Source organism: Epinephelus lanceolatus, chromosome 8, assembly GCF_041903045.1.
Source record: "Epinephelus lanceolatus isolate andai-2023 chromosome 8, ASM4190304v1, whole genome shotgun sequence".
Classification (NCBI taxonomy): domain Eukaryota; kingdom Metazoa; phylum Chordata; class Actinopteri; order Perciformes; family Serranidae; genus Epinephelus; species Epinephelus lanceolatus.
This window is the reverse complement of record NC_135741.1, coordinates 37,869,060-37,887,809: the sequence shown is the minus strand read 5'-3', so window position 1 is coordinate 37,887,809 and position 18,750 is coordinate 37,869,060. Positions and strand designations below refer to the sequence as shown.

The 18,750-nt window shown below is 43.4% G+C and overlaps 1 protein-coding gene across 11 annotated transcripts in view; it reads left to right on the top strand.

Moving 5' to 3' along the window:
* Window positions 1–18,750, top strand: part of agrn (agrin) — a 302,216-nt gene that overhangs the window by 275,078 nt on the left and 8,388 nt on the right. For 4 of the 11 annotated variants that reach the window (XM_033628910.2, XM_033628916.2, XM_033628907.2 and 1 more), the window contains 11 exons: window positions 388–522; window positions 3,224–3,314; window positions 3,653–3,817; window positions 4,828–4,939; window positions 6,654–6,665; window positions 8,582–8,698; window positions 11,196–11,379; window positions 12,289–12,376; window positions 13,305–13,328; window positions 15,091–15,123; window positions 17,154–17,378. In XM_033628910.2, coding sequence (XP_033484801.1) covers window positions 388–522; window positions 3,224–3,314; window positions 3,653–3,817; window positions 4,828–4,939; window positions 6,654–6,665; window positions 8,582–8,698; window positions 11,196–11,379; window positions 12,289–12,376; window positions 13,305–13,328; window positions 15,091–15,123; window positions 17,154–17,378 — 1,186 coding nt within the window. The remainder of the gene's footprint in view (window positions 1–387; window positions 523–3,223; window positions 3,315–3,652; window positions 3,818–4,827; window positions 4,940–6,653; window positions 6,666–8,581; window positions 8,699–11,195; window positions 11,380–12,288; window positions 12,377–13,304; window positions 13,329–15,090; window positions 15,124–17,153; window positions 17,379–18,750) is intronic. The other 7 variants (XM_033628914.2, XM_033628917.2, XM_033628918.2 and 4 more) reach the window with 5 other exon arrangements.

Here is an 18,750-nt window from a genome sequence, read left to right as displayed (position 1 = left end):
AAAAACCGGGGAGCCTTGTGAGCTCAGCGGGGATGGGCTTCATTAAAGCGCTCTCCTCACCACAGGCTCTGACTGCTAAAGTAATGACGGGTGAATTCAGATGGGCTGTGGCAGAGGGCAAAACCATCATCCACCAGACGCTCCCAAGCCTTTCCCACAGTCGGCGTTGGCCCAGAAACATGGCCGCATGGTGGGGAGGCTCTCCACTGTTTAATCTGGATGTGTAATATTTCCAAATCCTATTAGAAAATGACCTCTATTACAGAGGAAATCCACATACCCCGCTTTTTTGTCTCCTCCTCCTCTCAAATGGAATAAAAGAGAAAATTGTTGAAAATGGTGGTGGGTTTCTCATGGGGGATTTGTATGTGTGTGTGTCTACTGTAGGTCCAACTTGTGCTGATGTCCATGACCCATGCGAGCCCAACAGGTGCCATCCATCCTCCCAGTGCCAGGCGATGCCCGAGGGAGGCTACAAATGCGAGTGTCCCATGGGACGTGAAGGGAGGCACTGCGAGAAAGGTAATTGGACTTAACACTGTGTATTCTGGTGTACCTCCTAAGCTTCACGCCTCAGTTGTTGTCTCTAGTGCTTATCAAGGAGTACCAGTGTTTTGGTCCGGAGTCAGCAGAGTAGCATCATCCTCAATTTTTGCCTCTTTTCCTCGTTTTTGCTTTCCGCTCTGTGACATTTCCAGCCAACCTGAATCAAACAGGGAGATCAAATGCAGAAGGAAGCGGGGGGGGGGTCGAGCCTTCAGGCTGGGAGGGGATGGGAGGGACGGTGGGTTGCAGAACTGAGGAAGATGATTGGCCCCGTCGGGCCATTCACCACATTGACTTGACTATACGCTTGTTAGTGTAAGCGACAGCAAAGCCGCAGCCTTCCTCCACTCCCTCTCTCCCTGCTTATCCGCCCACAGGTGTTGTGTTCAAACGTGTTTGCTACTTAGCTCCACATGGCAGAACCGGGACGCGGTTGGGGAAAAGACCAGAGCACAGCTCAGCTGCTTTTGAAGTTCATCATTAGCATTTTTGGCGATGTCGCATTCTGAAGTCTACCCATGTTTTTTCCCTCCCTGGCTTTGTAGATACTGTCATGAATGTTTGCTGAAGTTGACTTCTGTAACTGGGAATAAAGAGAATACACTAACGTGCACATTTATTTATTTATTCAGGTTATAGCTCAGGGACATTCCTAACAAAAGAGAAACACGCACCCTTGTATCCCAGGGAATTTAGAAAAACCAGATGGGAATAGCCTCCTTCCAAGCCCCGAGTCCCAGTTAGCAGGTGATTAAAATAAATTGAGGTGAACCAAAATCAATGCTGTGTGAGCGAGAGCGTCTCCCATTCCAAAAGGCTATTTTTTCGCTGGAATCAATGAGATGACTAATCGCATCAGTCCTCTCTGCCCGCAGTGATTAATGGGAGCGTCAGTCAGCCCGAGTGTCAGCCCCAGACAGGAACTCACAGATAAGGCGGCAGTCAGGCAGACGTACCCTCTGAGGGCTGCACTGAGAACAGTTAAAAAGACAGGTAGCTTAGAGCCCACTCATCAGATCCCGAAGGTGAATTAGTCGTAATATTAAGAGTGTGTAACCCAGTGTGTGCGCACGTTCATATGAGCTATGGTTTCCATTTCAATTCTGCCAGGGTTCGTCAGTGCTGCTTGCTGCTATAATATTCACCATCAAGGACTTTTCTCAAGGGTGTTCCAATAGTATTGAATGGCCTACTTTCCTTGGTGCTTTTACGCTGTGATAGTGTAAATCATTACAATTTAGCGATGAAAGAAGGATCACTTGGACTCAGCCGGTCCTTGAGAAAACTAACTGCAGGGGGGGGAACTTGAATTTCAACAATGTTTAACATTGAGCTCCTTAGCTACATTAAGCCAGAGACCACTTAATGTGCATATGTGTGCGTGAGTGTGTAAGAGAGCGAAAGAGAGTGTGTGTGTCTCTGATTCACACTGCATGCAATTCTGTTGAAGAGCTGATTGATTGGGGGGCGGGATCATGAGCTCTGATTGCAGCTACAAAGTATTACAACTGGCAAAATGTGCATTTTGCCTGCCTTGTTATTGCCTTTCCTAATTCTATATTGTTTTGATGGCTTTTATTGCAAGTGCTAATTAGGCAGCATTACTCAAATACAAACAAAATTACCTCGGAGCTTACCGTCAACCTGAGCACTAGATGCAACAGCTTCGTGAGTATTGTTTTTTGAGGCATTTACTTCTGCCTTTAGCAAAGGACAGCTGTGAAAACTTCAACTTGACAAACTTTTCTTGGTCGTCAAGGGCAACTCCCCATACGTCATGTGGGTTTTCCTGGTCACTCAACTCATTCCAATGCCTGGACCTGTGGTGACTTATTGATTGCGGTGTTTTCATTTTGAAACACAGGGTGAAAAAGAGAGAAACCCCTCTGCACTCCTCTATAACATTCTAAGCCGCTCTTTTACTTTAATAGAGTTCAGTTTAGTGCGTGAATCCTTGTTGCGTATGCAAGACTATTTTTCCCACTCCTCCATGGTGCGTGCCATCATCATTAGCAGTCTTCTGCACAATAGCTAATTAGCTTTCTCATCTCCGTCTGCCTTCCCCATCCTGACTCAACTCAGCTAATCCCAGCCAATTACGAATAAAAGCTTTTCTTGCCGGCTACATAGGTATGTGTGTTAGTTTGTGTGTGTTTGTGTGTACGTGAGCTTCTAGTGTTGCCTCTGAATGATGGTAGTTTTTGCAAACGACACCATAAACACATACCCCCGGGTGACACTTGACTGATTTTTAATGTCAAGCCACTTGTTAGAAGGATGGCACGGTGCCTGTCCTAATCACTCCAGACAGCCAGAAACGGGACAGCCAGACATAGACCCATCGCAAAGACATGAATTTGTAAAAAGGCCTGCCAAAATACAATGGCTGCATTATTTCATGGGTCCCGGCTGTGGTGTTAAACTCTACACGTCTCCAAAGGTTCTTTGTTACACTGTGGCGGGCTGTGTAATCAGTCTGACATAAGGGTTTTTGAATTTTTTTGTTTGAATTTCTGTCAAGAGAAAGTCTTAATCCCAAAGGCTATGAAAACACAAATCCATCTCTTTCCATAACGCTGACAGGCCCCTGAAAGATGTACTGACTATCCCTGAATTTCAATTCTGTCAGCAACAAAAACGGGACCTGAGGATGAATACAGTCTCTTTGTTTTTCCAGTGGCTGAGAGGAGAGGGGCTTACATGCCACTATTCAACGGAGACTCTTACCTGGAGCTGAAGGGGCTCCATCTCTACGGGCATGATCTGCGGTAATCCCATATCTCTGCATGAAACACACCTAGTCAAGACTTGCATGTATTACTTAACACGGGATACTGTGTAGTTTTCATAGGCTAAGCTTGTTCTGTGCCTGAGGCAGCGCTGCCTGCTTTAAGCCTGAACTGAAGACAATGTCACACAAATAATACGTCATGTAGGTCTAAGCACCGAGAATATATAGTATCTCTACCTCATTTCCATATAGACAGAATACCAGTGCACCAAAAACAAGCAAGCAAGCATCTTTTGTTTAAATCTCAGGTATGTATAGTAATGTATCTCTGACTCTTGCCTGTGTTTAGACGCTTTGCTTGTTTTGTTTCTGCAGTCAAAAGGTCAGCGTGACAGTGATTCTCATGGCCAATGACTCCAACGGTTTGATCTTCTACAATGGCCAAAAATCGGACGGAAAAGGAGACTTCATCTCTCTGTCACTCAATGAAGGGATCCTGGAGTTCCGCTACGATCTGGGGAAGGGACCAGCCACCATCAGGTTAGCATCATCTGAAAGTCAAAGAAGGTTTAAAGGGACAGTTCCCCCCCAGAATCACAAATACCAGTCATTTTTTTTCTCTGACCTGCAGTGCTATTTATCAATCTAGATTCTACTCATGCATCTACTCATGGACAAGAGACTTGGTGTTGCTAGGTGAGCTAGCTGTAGATGCACAGTTCTTCTGCTCAGTGAAAATAGTTCCAACATGAAACTGCTCACAATAAGGTCTGTGGATTAGCTTGAGTAATGTGCTGGTGATTTCTGGAAAGAGACATTGCTGTTGAGTTTTTTCAAATGTATTTTTTGGCACTTTGAGCACCACAAGTCGAGTGCCATCTAGTTCCATTATATTGGAGAGAAGGCAGACATCTCTATGGCTGATATCCCCAGCACTCTGCAACTCACACCAAAACGATCAATAGTAATAAACAGCACTACAGGTAAGACTGACTTTGAGGGCGAACTGTCCCTTTAACATAGTTTTTTTTTTTTTTCACTGTTAGTACTCTGTAAGGGTCCATGTCATTGGTCCGACAGCCCATTGGTCCGACATCCCATTAGTCCGACTGTCCGCGGTGCTGAACAGCTCGCAGCAGGCGTATGGTGCACCGCGACCGGCTCTGGGTCAGCTGGGAAAGGCTTGAGGCGGAGCAGGCTTACGGCTTATGTGTTTGCCACTTTCTTTTTCATTTTAACCCACACCATGATCTTTTCCTGACCCTAACCAAGTGGTTTTTGTGCCTAAACCTAACCAGACCTTAACCACAAGGCATCATGATGATTTTGGAACAACGGGACTTCGGAACAATGGGTTTAATATGGTCGGAACAATGGGCTGTCAGACCAATGGGCAGTTCCCCTCTGTAATGACAAAATAAGGAAAACATATTTTGTGAACATGCTACTGATTAAACTACATACTGATCACAGCAATGTGTTTTTAATGAGCTTGTGTTTCCTAGTAGATGACTCACCTGAGTGTGTGTGTGTGTGTGTGTGTAATTCAGGAGTAAGGAACCAATCCAGCTGAACGTGTGGAACACCATCAACCTGGAGCGCTCCAACCGCAAAGGAGAAATCATGGTGAACAACAAAGACCCTGTCAGAGGAGAGGCACCGGTAAGAAAGAGCAAGCTAACAGGCTCCTGCCAATGGTGATCTTGGGCTGATGGGCCTGCTCTGTGTCTAGCCTTGCTTGTGCCATATTTACCGTATTTGTTTGATCATCTGCGTGCTCTTATCATGACATCGCCACAACCTGGGCTTCAGTGCTCCTTTTTTTGCCCTTGTAGAGGCAGTTCAACTTGCCGCTTCAGGCACAGTTGAATCAGCAAACTTTCCTCCCTTTGCTAAGGTTTTCCACACCGCTTCACAACATGCCGTTCTGCCGGCTTGATTTGCTGAAAATATGCCGCTATCCCCCGACATCCATCAAGGTAAGAGGGAGAGCTTCAGATGTAGAGGGCCAGTTTGACAAGCTGTCTTAATTTTGGAAGTCCTGTAATTCCAAAAAAAGAAGAAAAAAAAACTCGCCTTTCAGCTTGCTGACGGACTGGAGATAAAACTAAGTGTTGCATACAGAAAGCAAAAGCAGCTTTTACTGCTGGTATACAGTCAATTTTATAAATTCAGCCTTTGAGTTGGTGTCTGGGGAGGTGGAGGCAGATAAAGGAGATACAGTAGCAGCAGCGAGAAGAGCGTAATGAAACTCCTCAGCCCCACGTCTAGACCAATAAAGCAGGTACATGCTTTCAAATGAAGGCGATCTAATAGTTTGATAAGCCTGTAAGTCAACCAATTATATTAACCAGTGTAATTTGTGATTATGAACATGAACTCTGTCAACTCCATCATCTTCCTCTAAGACGCAACGCTCTCCTCGATCTTTTTTTTTCCTTCTCTCACTGCTCTGTCCTTCCCCCACCGCCTCCTGTCGTCCGTATGGTAATTGTGTTTTACTCCAGCAACAGAGGCAGAAAATCTTATTAAAAGAGGAGAGCAAGGGGAAAGCGAAGATGGGTGTGGAGGGGGTTGGGGGGGGGACGCAAGGGATGAGCTGAGACTAGTTATGGAGCTCAATGCAGAGACCCCATCTAGTGTGGCTCTCAGCTAATTCTCTCCTACTCCTGCTGTAAGAACCAGGAGGGAGTTATAGTATGCCTTGCTTAGAGAAGCCTAAATCATATCAAAGGTGGACACACACAGGCACATGTATGGATGCGTACTGCATGTTGGGAGCATTCATCAAATCAAAGTTGGCCCGACTGCCAGCATGATAAAGCGCATACTTTGAAAGGCACATAGGTACGGATAGGAGAGATGAATCTTCCTCACCTTTCATTCAGTGGCAGCAGTCAGTAAATGAGGTTGGGTGAAGTGGAACTACTCACCGTCTCTCATCCATAAAGTTTATTCTTTTCATCTTTTCTTAATGGCACCATCTGCTTCATGCATGGCCTTCTTAGACTTGCGGACTTATTTGTATTCACTCTGTTTAGGTTTCAGCTAACACTTGCACAGCTTTGTGGTTGCACAAGGTATATAACACGAAGGTGCATGTGCAAAAAAGGGGTCTCACACATGTCTTATACTCTTATTTAATGTGCTTGTCTCACTTGTCTGTGCTACACTGCAGCTATGTGTAATGCTCTTAAAGATGTGTGTGTGTACATGGGAGTATATGCGAGTGTGTGTGTGTGTTCTGAGGGCTTTTGCACTTGCTAGCTCCAGCTCTGCATGCCTCTCTGTGCACAGACACCTAGTAGTCGTCCCTTAATAACTCTCTTCCTCCCTATTTTCTTTCCTTCTCTATGATGTGCTGTCTGGAAATAAGAAATCACGCAAGGTAATGAGACAAGTCCCAGTCACACCTTAGCCCATGTTTCATTTGAGTCCTTCACTATGTCCTCTCACCCCCATCTCTCCATGCAACAACAGCACAGAGAAAAAAGGTACTTCTGCAGAGCTGCGGGCAGCTTTAAAGGTGCCAGTTCTGGAGAAAAACTTTGCCATTTCATAAGCCCATACACACACACATGCACACAAACAGCACTGAAGCAGAGATGCTCTTAAAGAGCGCGGTTTGGCTTTCACCTCGGTCCATCTGCTGTGGGGGTGGAAGGGGGTGAGAAGGTGGGAGGGAAGAAGTAAAGAAGACAGTCATCTTTGTGACGGCCATTGTTTTTAGCAACAAAGGAACGTCTTCATTAGTGTGGCGTAGGCGGGGACATTACGCCAGTGCCGCGTGGCTGTCGAAAAGTGAGAGCAAAGACGGGAGGCGAGCGAAGGGGAGGAAATATACCGTAGGAGACGGTGAGGTGCCAAGCCAAGCCGAGCTGTTCTTTTGTCATCTGCTCTCACTTCTTCTGCAAACAGGAGCAGTTCTCCATAATATCATGAAGTCGCTCACTCTTTCACTCAGTCACTCACTCGACCATAACAACACAAACACTCACTGAGCAAGAATCACTCCATAGAACCAGCTGTCCTCTCTCACCAGGTGCACATTATTACCTGTGTGAGACAAAACGGACCATGATGCATCATTTCATTGCATGCAATCTCACTTTAGAGTCATTGAAAAGTAACTTTACATAAGTAGAATGTGCTCAAAGTACCACATTGTAAAGAGGATAGATATACAAGATCCAAAAGTCCAGGGGAACAAGTTCAATATTTATCTGTAACTTTTACCTGCAGAGTAAGTGAGTGCTGCAGAGCAGTAATGTCTACATAAAAAGACAACTTTTGGCTGTGCCTAGAAGCATCAGCCACAGCTGGGTCCAGCAGCTTTGGCCAAGGTCCCCACCCTGTCTCTGTTGGAAGCAGCTCAAGGTGCAGCGACACAGCCCCGGGCTCCAGCCAAGCACCGCTGCCTCCTGCACTCCAAATCCCATCCTAAATAAAAGCCGTGCTGGTGCCAGCTTGCCTTCACAAAGCCTTGTTTATTTGGCCCTTTCCATCATTTTTCCAGCAATTAACTCCACTTTGGCCCTCTGGCAATTACTGCTCTACATAAAATAAAGATCATTAATTCCTTCCTTCTGAAGTGGGCCGGCTCTTCCACGCAAAAGAAGAGAAGCAGCACCTTGCTAATGCAAAGCAATTGTCCCAAAGGTTTGGTGGAAAGAATCGAATTTCATAGCCGTCTGCTGCGCAAATGAATTGCAATTAATGTGTCTCCACACTCAACTGTTTGAAAGGTCGGTGCTTATGATCAGCCATTTATTAGAGATGTCTGTTAAGAACCATCCATATCTCAAGTCCGGCCTGCTCCTGATTTCCCTTTGTAGTCGCTTTTTATGTCTCACAGATAGAGGATAATTGACCACTCTCTCTGAGAGACATAGAAATCAATTATGTTGTAATGTATCAAGTGTATTGATGTGGAAAGAAGGCAAGGGAGTGCAGTTAAAGCATCTGCGGGCTACAATATGGATAACTCCTTTTTTTTTAATGGGACAATCTATATGACTGTGACATGTCTGCAAATTTGGTTTATTAATCTCACTCTTTATATCTCGACTAAGAGGATACAACTTATTTCATGCTCCCTGGACACAAACACGTGCAGGAACTCTCTCACTCACTTAAGTAAAGCCATAACCTATTACTTCCTGAATAGAAAACCCCTGAGAAGAATTGAAGATGGGGTACGGTGAAGATTAAATTGAGTGATTTTAAAGATATATATTGGAGCTTTTTTTTTCCAAGTTTGCACATCTCCAGCTCATTTTACCTCTTTGTGTCCTGTCTCATCAGAACCTGCATGTAGATCTTAACCTCAAAGAGTCTCTTTTTGTTGGCGGAGCTCCTGATTACAGCCGACTAGCAAGAGTCGCTGCACTCACGGATGGCTTCAAGGGAACAATCCAAAAGGTAATGTTTACAAGCCTTTATCTCTTGAAGGGGTATTATGTCATTACCTCGCTTGTGGATTCTACTAATGTATATATGTTATTATAATGACTCTGGGCTCTTGTGCCCTCCGTAGCAAATTCCGATGATAAGTTATTAGCTGTCCAGCTGTCATACAACAGACCCCCATATTAGTAATTTTCCATTATAAGCTCACACTGTGACGGGCAGTGGCTCTGCTCATTTGGATTAGCATGCACTAATAATAGAATGCATATTTTGAAGTCCCTCCCTTTCACTATTCTCAGATCTTTCCCTGACAGCCTTCCAGTTTTTTTCTCCACTTTCCAACAAAAAGCTCATCTCTGAGTGCCAGAAATAACCCACTAGAACAAAGGCAAGATGTTACTGTTTGTGCAAACTTGTCATTAGTTCTCCTCTGCAAACTTTCCCTTGACAGTTTCGAGCAAATCAAAAGCTAAATGTGACTTTTGTCTTGCTTTGCCTCTAGGGAATAATTAATTATGACGGTATGTATTCTCAGTACGATGCACTGTTTAAAGGGGACTGATTATGCTCATTTTCAGGTTGTATTTCAGGTTTCTACTAGAACATGTTAACATGCTTTAATCACTTTATTTTCCTGATGCTGTCTGTGCTGGAACACCTTTATTCACCTTCTGTCTGAAATGCTGTGTTTTAGCACCCCTCCCAAAAAAAGCAGAGTCTGCTCTGATTGGTCAGCATTTCTTGGTCTTTCCATATCATTGCAGCTGAGGAATGACAGTAACAGAGTATAGCAGCACTTTCTTATGAGACATATCACCAATAAAAGCTTCTAAACCAAAATCTTCACAACCAGACATGTTCCAGCAGGAATATGATCTAAAATCAAGGAGTAAAAGGTTCCCTTTAACCTGTTTGTCATATGGACACCTGATTTCTGAGACATTTTACCTGGTAACAGTCCATGTACTAAGTTGTTAGTTCTTGGGATTTGGTCTGATACATAGGTTTAATGGTCATTGAGCAAAAAACACAATGGTACCATTACTGGATGAGTTCTTTTTGGACAACAACCGAGAGTGGCAACAAATGATAATTTTCAAGTGTTTTGCTATTTAGAGAAAAATGAAATCAGATAAATTTGACAACCAAAGCAATGAAACAAAGGTAAGAGATTTAAAAGCAAGACAAGAATAATAAAGATAACCCTCCAAAGAAAGGTCAAAAACAATTAATATCAAGTGTGTTACATAAACACCAGTCTGTGTATGATTACGTGTAAGATTATACTGATTAAACTCTCAAAGCTTGCAGGCAGGTTGGTCCAAAATGTGGGAATAAAAATACCTAGCTTGTATTTGAAAACCAGAAATTCAGATTGCTTCTGTGGACTTTGTTTTTGACCTAAAACCTACTGTTAGCCTTACTGGAGTATGTAGTATGTGTTGAAATGTATATTATGTACAGTATGCTATGTAATAATGGCCCAGAAAAAATGTTTTCTCACTCAGCTTCTTACTATGAATACACTAGCAGTGAGCAAACCTACATGAACACACACTTTTCTGTCAGTGTTGAACAGTTTGGATTACTTAATGACAGATTTGTATATTTGTATTTTTCCCTTGATTTTTTCACCAGTTTAAAGAGGGCAGGGCTCAGATGAGAAAAAAATCTAATTTTTTGCACCATTCAGAATTTAAAAACATGTGAATCAAAATGTATCTAAAGTCGGGGGACTCCCAAGAAACAAGAAGCGTCAAAATCAAATATGGCCGAGATATCCTGGCCTTTATGCTATCCTCCAGACAACTTGGAACTCAAACAAATTCTGACCCCCTTCTAGGAAAGTACAGGGTTAAAGAGTTCCTTCTTGTAAACTTGGGGCAAATCCGTCTACCTTGGTTTCATGGAGAAGCAGATGTTGACATCACGCAGCAGTGGCACATAGCACCCGTGCACCCACGGAAGTAGACATTGTAAATTGTAACATTGTAGCATTGCTGAGAGTTCAGTGGTGTGTACATTTGCCAAAGAAACATCAGTTTGTCATGGTTAGCCATGTTTTTTGTTTGGCGTTGTGCACCTGGAACTCTTGGAGGTCAGAAGTTGGAAATTTCAACTGGGAATTTCAAACCTCCAACTTTGACTGGAGCCCAGCATTGGTCCCTAGTATGGGTCAAACTTCAGGGGGTGTGGCTACTACATGTCTCATACAACCTATAGCATTTTTGTTAAACCCTCTGTGGTAAATCTTTACAGCTTCATGCCTCAAGTTTGTAACGCAGGCTTTCTGTTATGTAAATGTGTAGTCTCCAAGCCCAAACTGAAAAAACCATGACAACATCATCAGGATTATTTCTTAAAAAACTTAAAAAACTCCTCACGAGACACAGTAGACAATCTCGCATACTATGCTAAACATGACTAGTAATTAAACCTTTTGTGTGTAACCTCAAGTATGCGAAAAGTCTTTGGCATGCCCCTTTAACCCTTTGTTCCCTGCTTCCAGATCATTCTGATGGGTACCCCCATCCTCAGAGAGGAGAACGCCCTGCGCTCCAGCAACATAGCCATGTTCCAGGACCACCCGTGTTCCCATGAGCCCTGCCGCAACGGCGGCCGCTGCAACCCCATGCTGGACACCTATGAGTGTGTTTGCCTCAGTGGTTTCTCAGGGGGACACTGTCAAAACAGTAAGTACCTTGGACATTGTTGTTAACGTCTATCCTTACTGCCATATTACATTCATTTTAATCTAACTGTCAAAAAGTTAAAAAAAAAAACAAAAAAAAAGTCAGAAAGTCACAGACAATGATGCTTGTTACCCCAAATATATTTGTGTGGATCACTTTATTAATTAATGCGTAAGCCAACAACTAGCGATTCTTGCTGGCTTGAGATCACCTCATTATGACACTGTGAAATTGCAATTAATGATTGTAAGTGTACAGATTGTTTTATTTCCTTATCCAACATTATTTGGTTTTGCTCTGAAAGAATACGTGGCAGCATTCTGGCTGCTTTTAAAGTGCAGTGTGATGAGTGGGACTGAAATCAGCGATACTTTATGTAGCACAGTTTGTTCTTGGCTTCCCTGAATGGAAGGTGAACTACGAGTTTTATTTTTTTTTCTGCTCATAACACTTTTGTTTCCATTGTGTTCTGTAGAGGCAGTAGTAATAATGTCGGTATAAGACGTATGCTGTCTCTTTTATGTTAGGGTTATTATGTATTGATTTCAGAGCAAAGCGGCAGTTATGAAAATGATGAAACGTGCCAATTGAATATTCATGAAATACTCTTCTCAAGAGTTGCACATCCCTTTCATCATCTTCATGTCACCCTGCCAGACATATACTCACTCTGGGCCGATCTGTCTTATATACTCAGTCACTGCCTTCGCCATTAACCTTGTGCGTGTGGCCGGCTGTCCCTTTCACGTTAATTAAAATTACAAACGCACCAACACTTCCCCCCCGTCCCATTTGCTCACACTCCATTGCCTTCAGCTCTGATAACTGAACCCTCTGTCTTATTGATTGGTGTGATCTCATCCTCTGAACAATTCTCCAACCCCCCACCCCGCCCCCCTTCCTTTGCAGCCATCTACGAGAAGTCTGCTGGAGAGACCGAGGCCATTGCCTTTGACGGGCGGACGTTCATCGAGTACCACAACGCTGTTACAAAGAGGTAAGGAAGAGGACAAGGGGAACATCCTCATCTATTCAGCTTCATCCAACATCTCCTTTGTAATAGCTATTAGCCAAATAACCCCTCTGTCTATTCATCTCCTCCCTTGGTAAGCCATGATGACAGTGTTGATGATATCATCAGTGCTAAGGCTTCAGGGTGAAGTAGGCGCTTGGCTAATAGCTCATCCCCCCCCTGTCCATGGCATTCTTGCTCCGCTTTTGACAGGATTTTACTAATTAGCGAGACGGTTAACAATCACAGTGTTTGCCCTGAGCACGCTCAGTTCGCTCTGTGGTCTCCTGCTGTGCACACACTGGACAATAAGCACACACACACACGATTAAACTTTTTATTCTAACACGTGTATGACTGTTCTCCGTAAAACTGGCATCTGAAGACACGTCGCCTGCAATTTTGAACACCCTGTAAAGAGAAAAAGCAGACGACGTAAGTGTAAAATGGTTTTTGGAGCGGGTGTAAAAAAAAAAAAGAAAAAGAAATCATGTCCCTTTAGGCAGCTGATGAGACATTTTTACTCTTCCATCCATCTACAAGGTTGGCAAGAGTGCGCCTCCAGGTTGGCATAAACAAAAATGTTTATGTGATGAACCTGAAAAGACATCAAGCATACGGCTCTATATCTTCGTCTCACAGCTCTTCACACAAACACTCAGGTGTGAAAACCGGGTCACAGCCTGCAGATCATCACACTCCCTTGGAGACGCACAACTCACGCCCACTCAAAAACAACTGGCTGGAGAACTCTTGGCGGATATGTGTGTCGTTGTTTGTATCTTTGTTGTTTGTCTCAGCGTTCCAGTTGTGTGAGCTTTGTCCTGTCCTGCAGTCTGACTTCCCTTGTCATTGTCCGCACACGTGTTGTCTCATATAAATGTCCTTCACTGTCTTTCCTTTTTCACTCAAGCCAACTGACCAATGAGATCCCAGAGTAAGTAAACTTTACGACTGGGTATTTGCCCAGCTTCAAATCAAGCCCAACTAACAGCAAACCGAAAAAAAAGGCATTTTTTGGTAGTTAACCCAATTGAAGAGATTAAAGTACATTCAGTTTCCAGTCATAATTTCCACACAGAAATCATCTTTACCGTTTAAGTCCGATTTTACATTCAAGCTCCATATCCATGATTTAATTTGACAGATTCCATTATTTTAAATACGTTTTGCAGTGTCACTAGATCTTTGCTTTTTTCCCCAGTGCAAAGAGAAGCATGAATGTGTGCATGATAAGCATTGTGCTCAACCCTCAGAGAAAATGAATTGCTGTACTAAGAATGTGCAATATTTTATGCATGGTTGTAACTCGTTCATAAACAAAATGAATTGCCGTGCACTTTACACTGAATCTGTTATGTGGGAAATGAACAAGACCCCTTGAAAAACTGCAAGGATAGGATACACTAAATACCCCTTAACCTAGTTTCTGGTGCCTGCAGAGTTTCTGCTTGGGAAAGCCCTTGGTCATGACTTAGTTATTAAGGGTTTTTCTTCCAGCTCATTAGCTCGGTAAGTAACCTCTTTTTTAAAAAATCCCACAAAGCGACGAAGCAGAATTCAGCTCATATTAAGCCGACTGGATTCAGCCTAGAGTTCCAATCCATGCCAGGGCTTCTGTCACTTCGTTTTTGCCAGATCTCTAACTGTAATTGTGAATAATTACGGAGTCGGCCGTACAGAGAGGCAGTGACATGTTAATCACAGATTTGTCTCCCTTTGTAGATTAGACCGCCAATTGAGATCTCTCCGCAGTGTGTAGCCATGGGCATCAATCTCACTTAGCAGGAGGGGACAGTGGTCCTTGGAGCCAGACTGTCAAAAGTTTAATGGATGTCAAATTTACTAAGAGCCACAATGAGAGTGAATCTAAGCAAACCAAAGCCCTGCCGTGGTGCTCTGAAGGCGTGCCGATCAATTCAGCGTGATTTGATTTTGTAAAGGAAATGAAAACATTTTCTCGAGAGGCCATTAAGAGCTGGGTGAGGCCAAAATGTCAAGCGCTCACCTTGGGTTAATGCTGCTGTTACTATTTACAGCATCCTTTGATCGCTCCGCCTTCACCTCTCTGCCCATATCTGAAAGCTCAGGTCGATTTGCTCAAGTCCCATTATTTCGGTGACAAATCATATCTGGCCATGACTCTCAACTGATATGGCGCTTGACCCCATTTTTTGACAATTGCCCGATTTTTCCCATTCACTGCTTTCATCTCTAGACAGAAGGTAATTGCCTCCGCTCCATGGCGTGCAGAGCCATAAATATAAAGGAGTTGTTCGATAATTGGATGCTGACTTAAAGTAGCCTTTGCACCTGTGCGGACACTGACCATGAGTGTACTTAATCTTGATGCTCACATTTAAAAAAAATGCTTCATCCAAGGGCATTTTGGTGCATTACTCATGCATCTTGATCCGGCTAGTTCCCTCGAGAGGCTCCTTTTATGGTTTCGGTGTGATCAGGGCTAAGCTACACACTTCCTTATGATCACACAGCAGTTGTTATCGACTGTTGACATGGTCGATATTGTAGTAGAGCAGATAAGTTTTGCAGCTCCAGGTCTAAACTGGACCCTTTGTGAGTCACCCAGCGGGCTCACAACATCCTTCCTCCCCTCCTTCCTCCCCTCCTTCCTTCTTTCCTTCTGGCCTCTTGCGCTTACACTGCATGCCGTTGACTTTCTCCCCTGCTCCCTTAAGTCCCGAGTCTCTGGAGAACCCATCTGATCAGAGGTGAGTCTCTCAAAAGCTTTTAGACTTTGGCACCGTCCACTCGCCTCCTCATCCTCCCCCTCCTCTCCTCTCCAGACAACCCCTCCCCGACCTCTCACAGGGCTAAACCCTTCTCCGCGGAGACAACATTGTTTCCATTATTGAGATAGAGTTACCAATACGAATCACAAAGAGCCTCTGCTTCAATTAATTCTGAAGTTCAGAGCTCCGATAATGGCACAGAACCAGCCAGAGCTGCAGCCTCTTTTCAGCAGCTGTCCTCCCTGATGGCTTTTTTTTATTCTAACCACTACTGCCACCTAGAGTTGAAACGGAGGACAGCACTGAATAGAATTCCTGAGAATTTGAATACATATAAGAAGTAGATAAAATCCCTCCATTTACAAAAAGAAACAGCAACACACCAGCGATCTATGAAGTCAGTGGTGTATATGAGATTTAGAATGCTGTGCGCCAGCGTTGTTTTATTCATGATATATTCAGCACTTTTAATAACCTTGACCTTATCACTGACAAGCCGCTCCGATGGAGATTTATTGGGCCCTGTAAGCTCTTTGAGGGTTTGCCAGGAGAGGGTTCACTGAGCTGTATTTGTGGGAGCTTTTCTCTCTCTCTCTCTCTCTCTCTCTCTCTCTCTCTCTCTCTCTCTCTCTCTCTCTCTCCCTCTCTCTGTCTCTCTCTCTCTCTCTGTGTGGAGAAAAAAAATGATTCTCTTGAATCATACTTTTTTTTGTTCCTGTTTACCTCAGCGGATTTAGTTAATCAAGGGGGGTCAAAGTTTCCAACCTAAGCATGTTTTTGAAGCATTTGATTCTTGATTCCTTCCCCGCTTCTGCTGAGGTGAACCAGCATTATTGTTGGCCTGAACTGTCAAAGTCGCCTTCACCTCAGGCCAGCAGTTAATAAGCTCCAAAGTGAAACATCATCCCATTGCTTCTACAACCGATGCTCTTTTTATTCTTGCTTGTTAATGAAAAGAAAATACTCAGAGAAAATGAGGAAATACTTCTTACAGTGTAAGGAGAAATTTAGTACTCAGTTTCTCTTTATCCCAACCCATTTCCTGTCCTATTTGTACTCCCATGAGCCTCTTTGTTTGCTATGCTGACTCCTTTGTCTTGTCGTCTGTCTTTTCTAATCTTTTCCTCCAGCTCTGTGCTGCTGTCCTTTTTTTTAATCCACGTGTCATTGGTTCTTTGTTGTATGTGTCCTCACCTTGTCTTTGTCTTTGTGTTTAAATACCCTTTGAAGAATGTGGAATTAGATCCATTTGGCAGATGTGCAGGCAATTGCACAGATGCTGATTGATGACACGCACACACAATTGTACACAGACACACAAATCGGAGGTATGATTCTGTGCATCTCTGCTGGACTTACACAGACCACAGAGCCTTTGTAAAGTGTGTTTGTATGCAGGAATATATATATATGATGGCGTTTGCGTGCGCACACATACAGTAGAGGCACATTGTGGTGTGTATTTTTCTCACACATCTGTGACAGTGACGTACAGCGTCTCTTAGGGTAGGTGGAAGTCGCCAAGTCTCTGCATCCAAATCACCCCCGGAGCTGTAGCAGTCAAGAGACTGGAGATCAAACAGCTGCCTAAACAACACACACAAATTCACACAAATTCATACACACACACACACACACACACACACACACACACAGAGGAAGCACTGAGCAGCAGTGCAGTACAGGCTCAGTAGGATGTAGGAAAGCTAATAGCAAAACAGCCCCCTGCTACTCCTAAACTCAGTCTGCATCCTTAAAAATCACTGTAACTCTGTTAGGATGAGGCTGTGGAGCCCGAGCTTTAAGCTTTCTTTGTGGTAGTACACAGAACCATATGTCATTGAATTATGGGTAATGTACCCTTGAGACAACAGCAGAAGTCCCTTGCTTCACATATTCAACTAAAAATGACGCGAGCACCAACTGCGCCGTGTCAGCGCCGCCAAAGATTAGACCTCTTTTTGATGAATTGGACTATAAGCTAACTAATGTATTTTCTGTTCTCCTAGTGAGAAAGCTCTGCTGGTGAACAAATTTGAGCTGAGCATCCGAACAGAGGCGACCCAGGGCCTGGTGCTGTGGAGCGGAAAGGGCGTGGAGCGCTCTGACTACATCGCCCTGGCCATTGTGGATGGACACGTCCAGATGACATACGACTTGGGCTCCAAGCCTGTGGTGCTACGCTCCTCCGTGCGCGTCGACACCAACCGCTGGATACGCATCAAGGCTAGCAGGTAAGATGGGAGATGGCAGGTAGCTGGGGGGATCAGTGAGTGAAAGCTTTTACAGTTAGACCAGGATTAGACTTAATCCATATTGTGTTTGTGTTGCTGCAAACTGTGTGATCTCTTGCATGAATTCTACGCTACACAGTGATCCCCTGCACTGAGATGACTCTGATTAGTTTCAGATTAAGGTTATTTTCATGCCTGGTCATGCATGAGGATGACGCATTTAGCATCGAATTGCTTAGGCACATTAATGAATGTTCAAAAGGAAGAACATGCGGCAACATCCCAACACATTTTGGCACATTATAGAAAATGTATCCAGGAAATAAATGAATAAATACATAAAGAAACATGACAGTATTTATAGTAATAGATACACTGTATGCATACAGTATACACATTACATGCATTGATCCCATTTGAAGCCTCAATATAGCAGCTGAAATAATCTTAAAGGGGACCTATTATACTTTTCTGTATTTTGTGTCTTATTTATAGTGTTACAGTGTCAGATGTCCTTGTTTAACATGGCCAAATTTTCAAATAATGAAGTAAACATATGTGAAGTTAATCCCTGTCAGCAAAAACTTCACGATTCAGACCGTTCTAAACACTTCGTTTCCAACAGTTTTATCTACTTTGGCTAAATTTTGATGCCACAGTGTGATAGAGTGTGGACATTATCTTACACTGCTACATGTAGCTACACGCTAATGTCAGGGAAACACATAATCTTGGTTGTAGATGTTGTTTTCTCCCTGATTTTGGGTCATAGCTGTGCTGCGAGCTTTTTTCTGTGATTTTTTTTTTAACAAGAGAATGTGCTGCTATACAGAGTTATACTCCGGCTGCAGATTGACTGCTACATGTAGCTAAATACTAATGTTGGGGAAACATGTAATCTTGGTTCTCCCCTTTGAAAACTAGATATCTGCACAGGGAACGTCTTTTCAAGACAGGTCATCAAACTCATGCTCTAAACATGCTTTAGTAGTGTATATTCCTATATTCTGTATTTAAATTGCAATTGATCAGATTGCCATTTGTTTGTGTTAATTCTGTTCTGTAGACATTTTATACACCTACAAATTGTAGCATGTGTCTGCAGTATGTACATAAATAAATAAGCCATAAATTAGACACAGCAACACAGGTTTTAGTTTAGTACATGAATAATCATTCCAAACATAGAAAAAACAAAGCAAGCAATACTTTTTTTGCCACACAGTGATGTCACATTAATGGATTCCTTCATTAGAAACGAATTAACTGCCTGAACTTTGAAAATGACCCACTTAACACCTTCCACGCGATCTCTGCTTTATCACTGCTGAACATTTGTTTTCAGCGTGGCTGTGAATGGAAGTACGGGGGA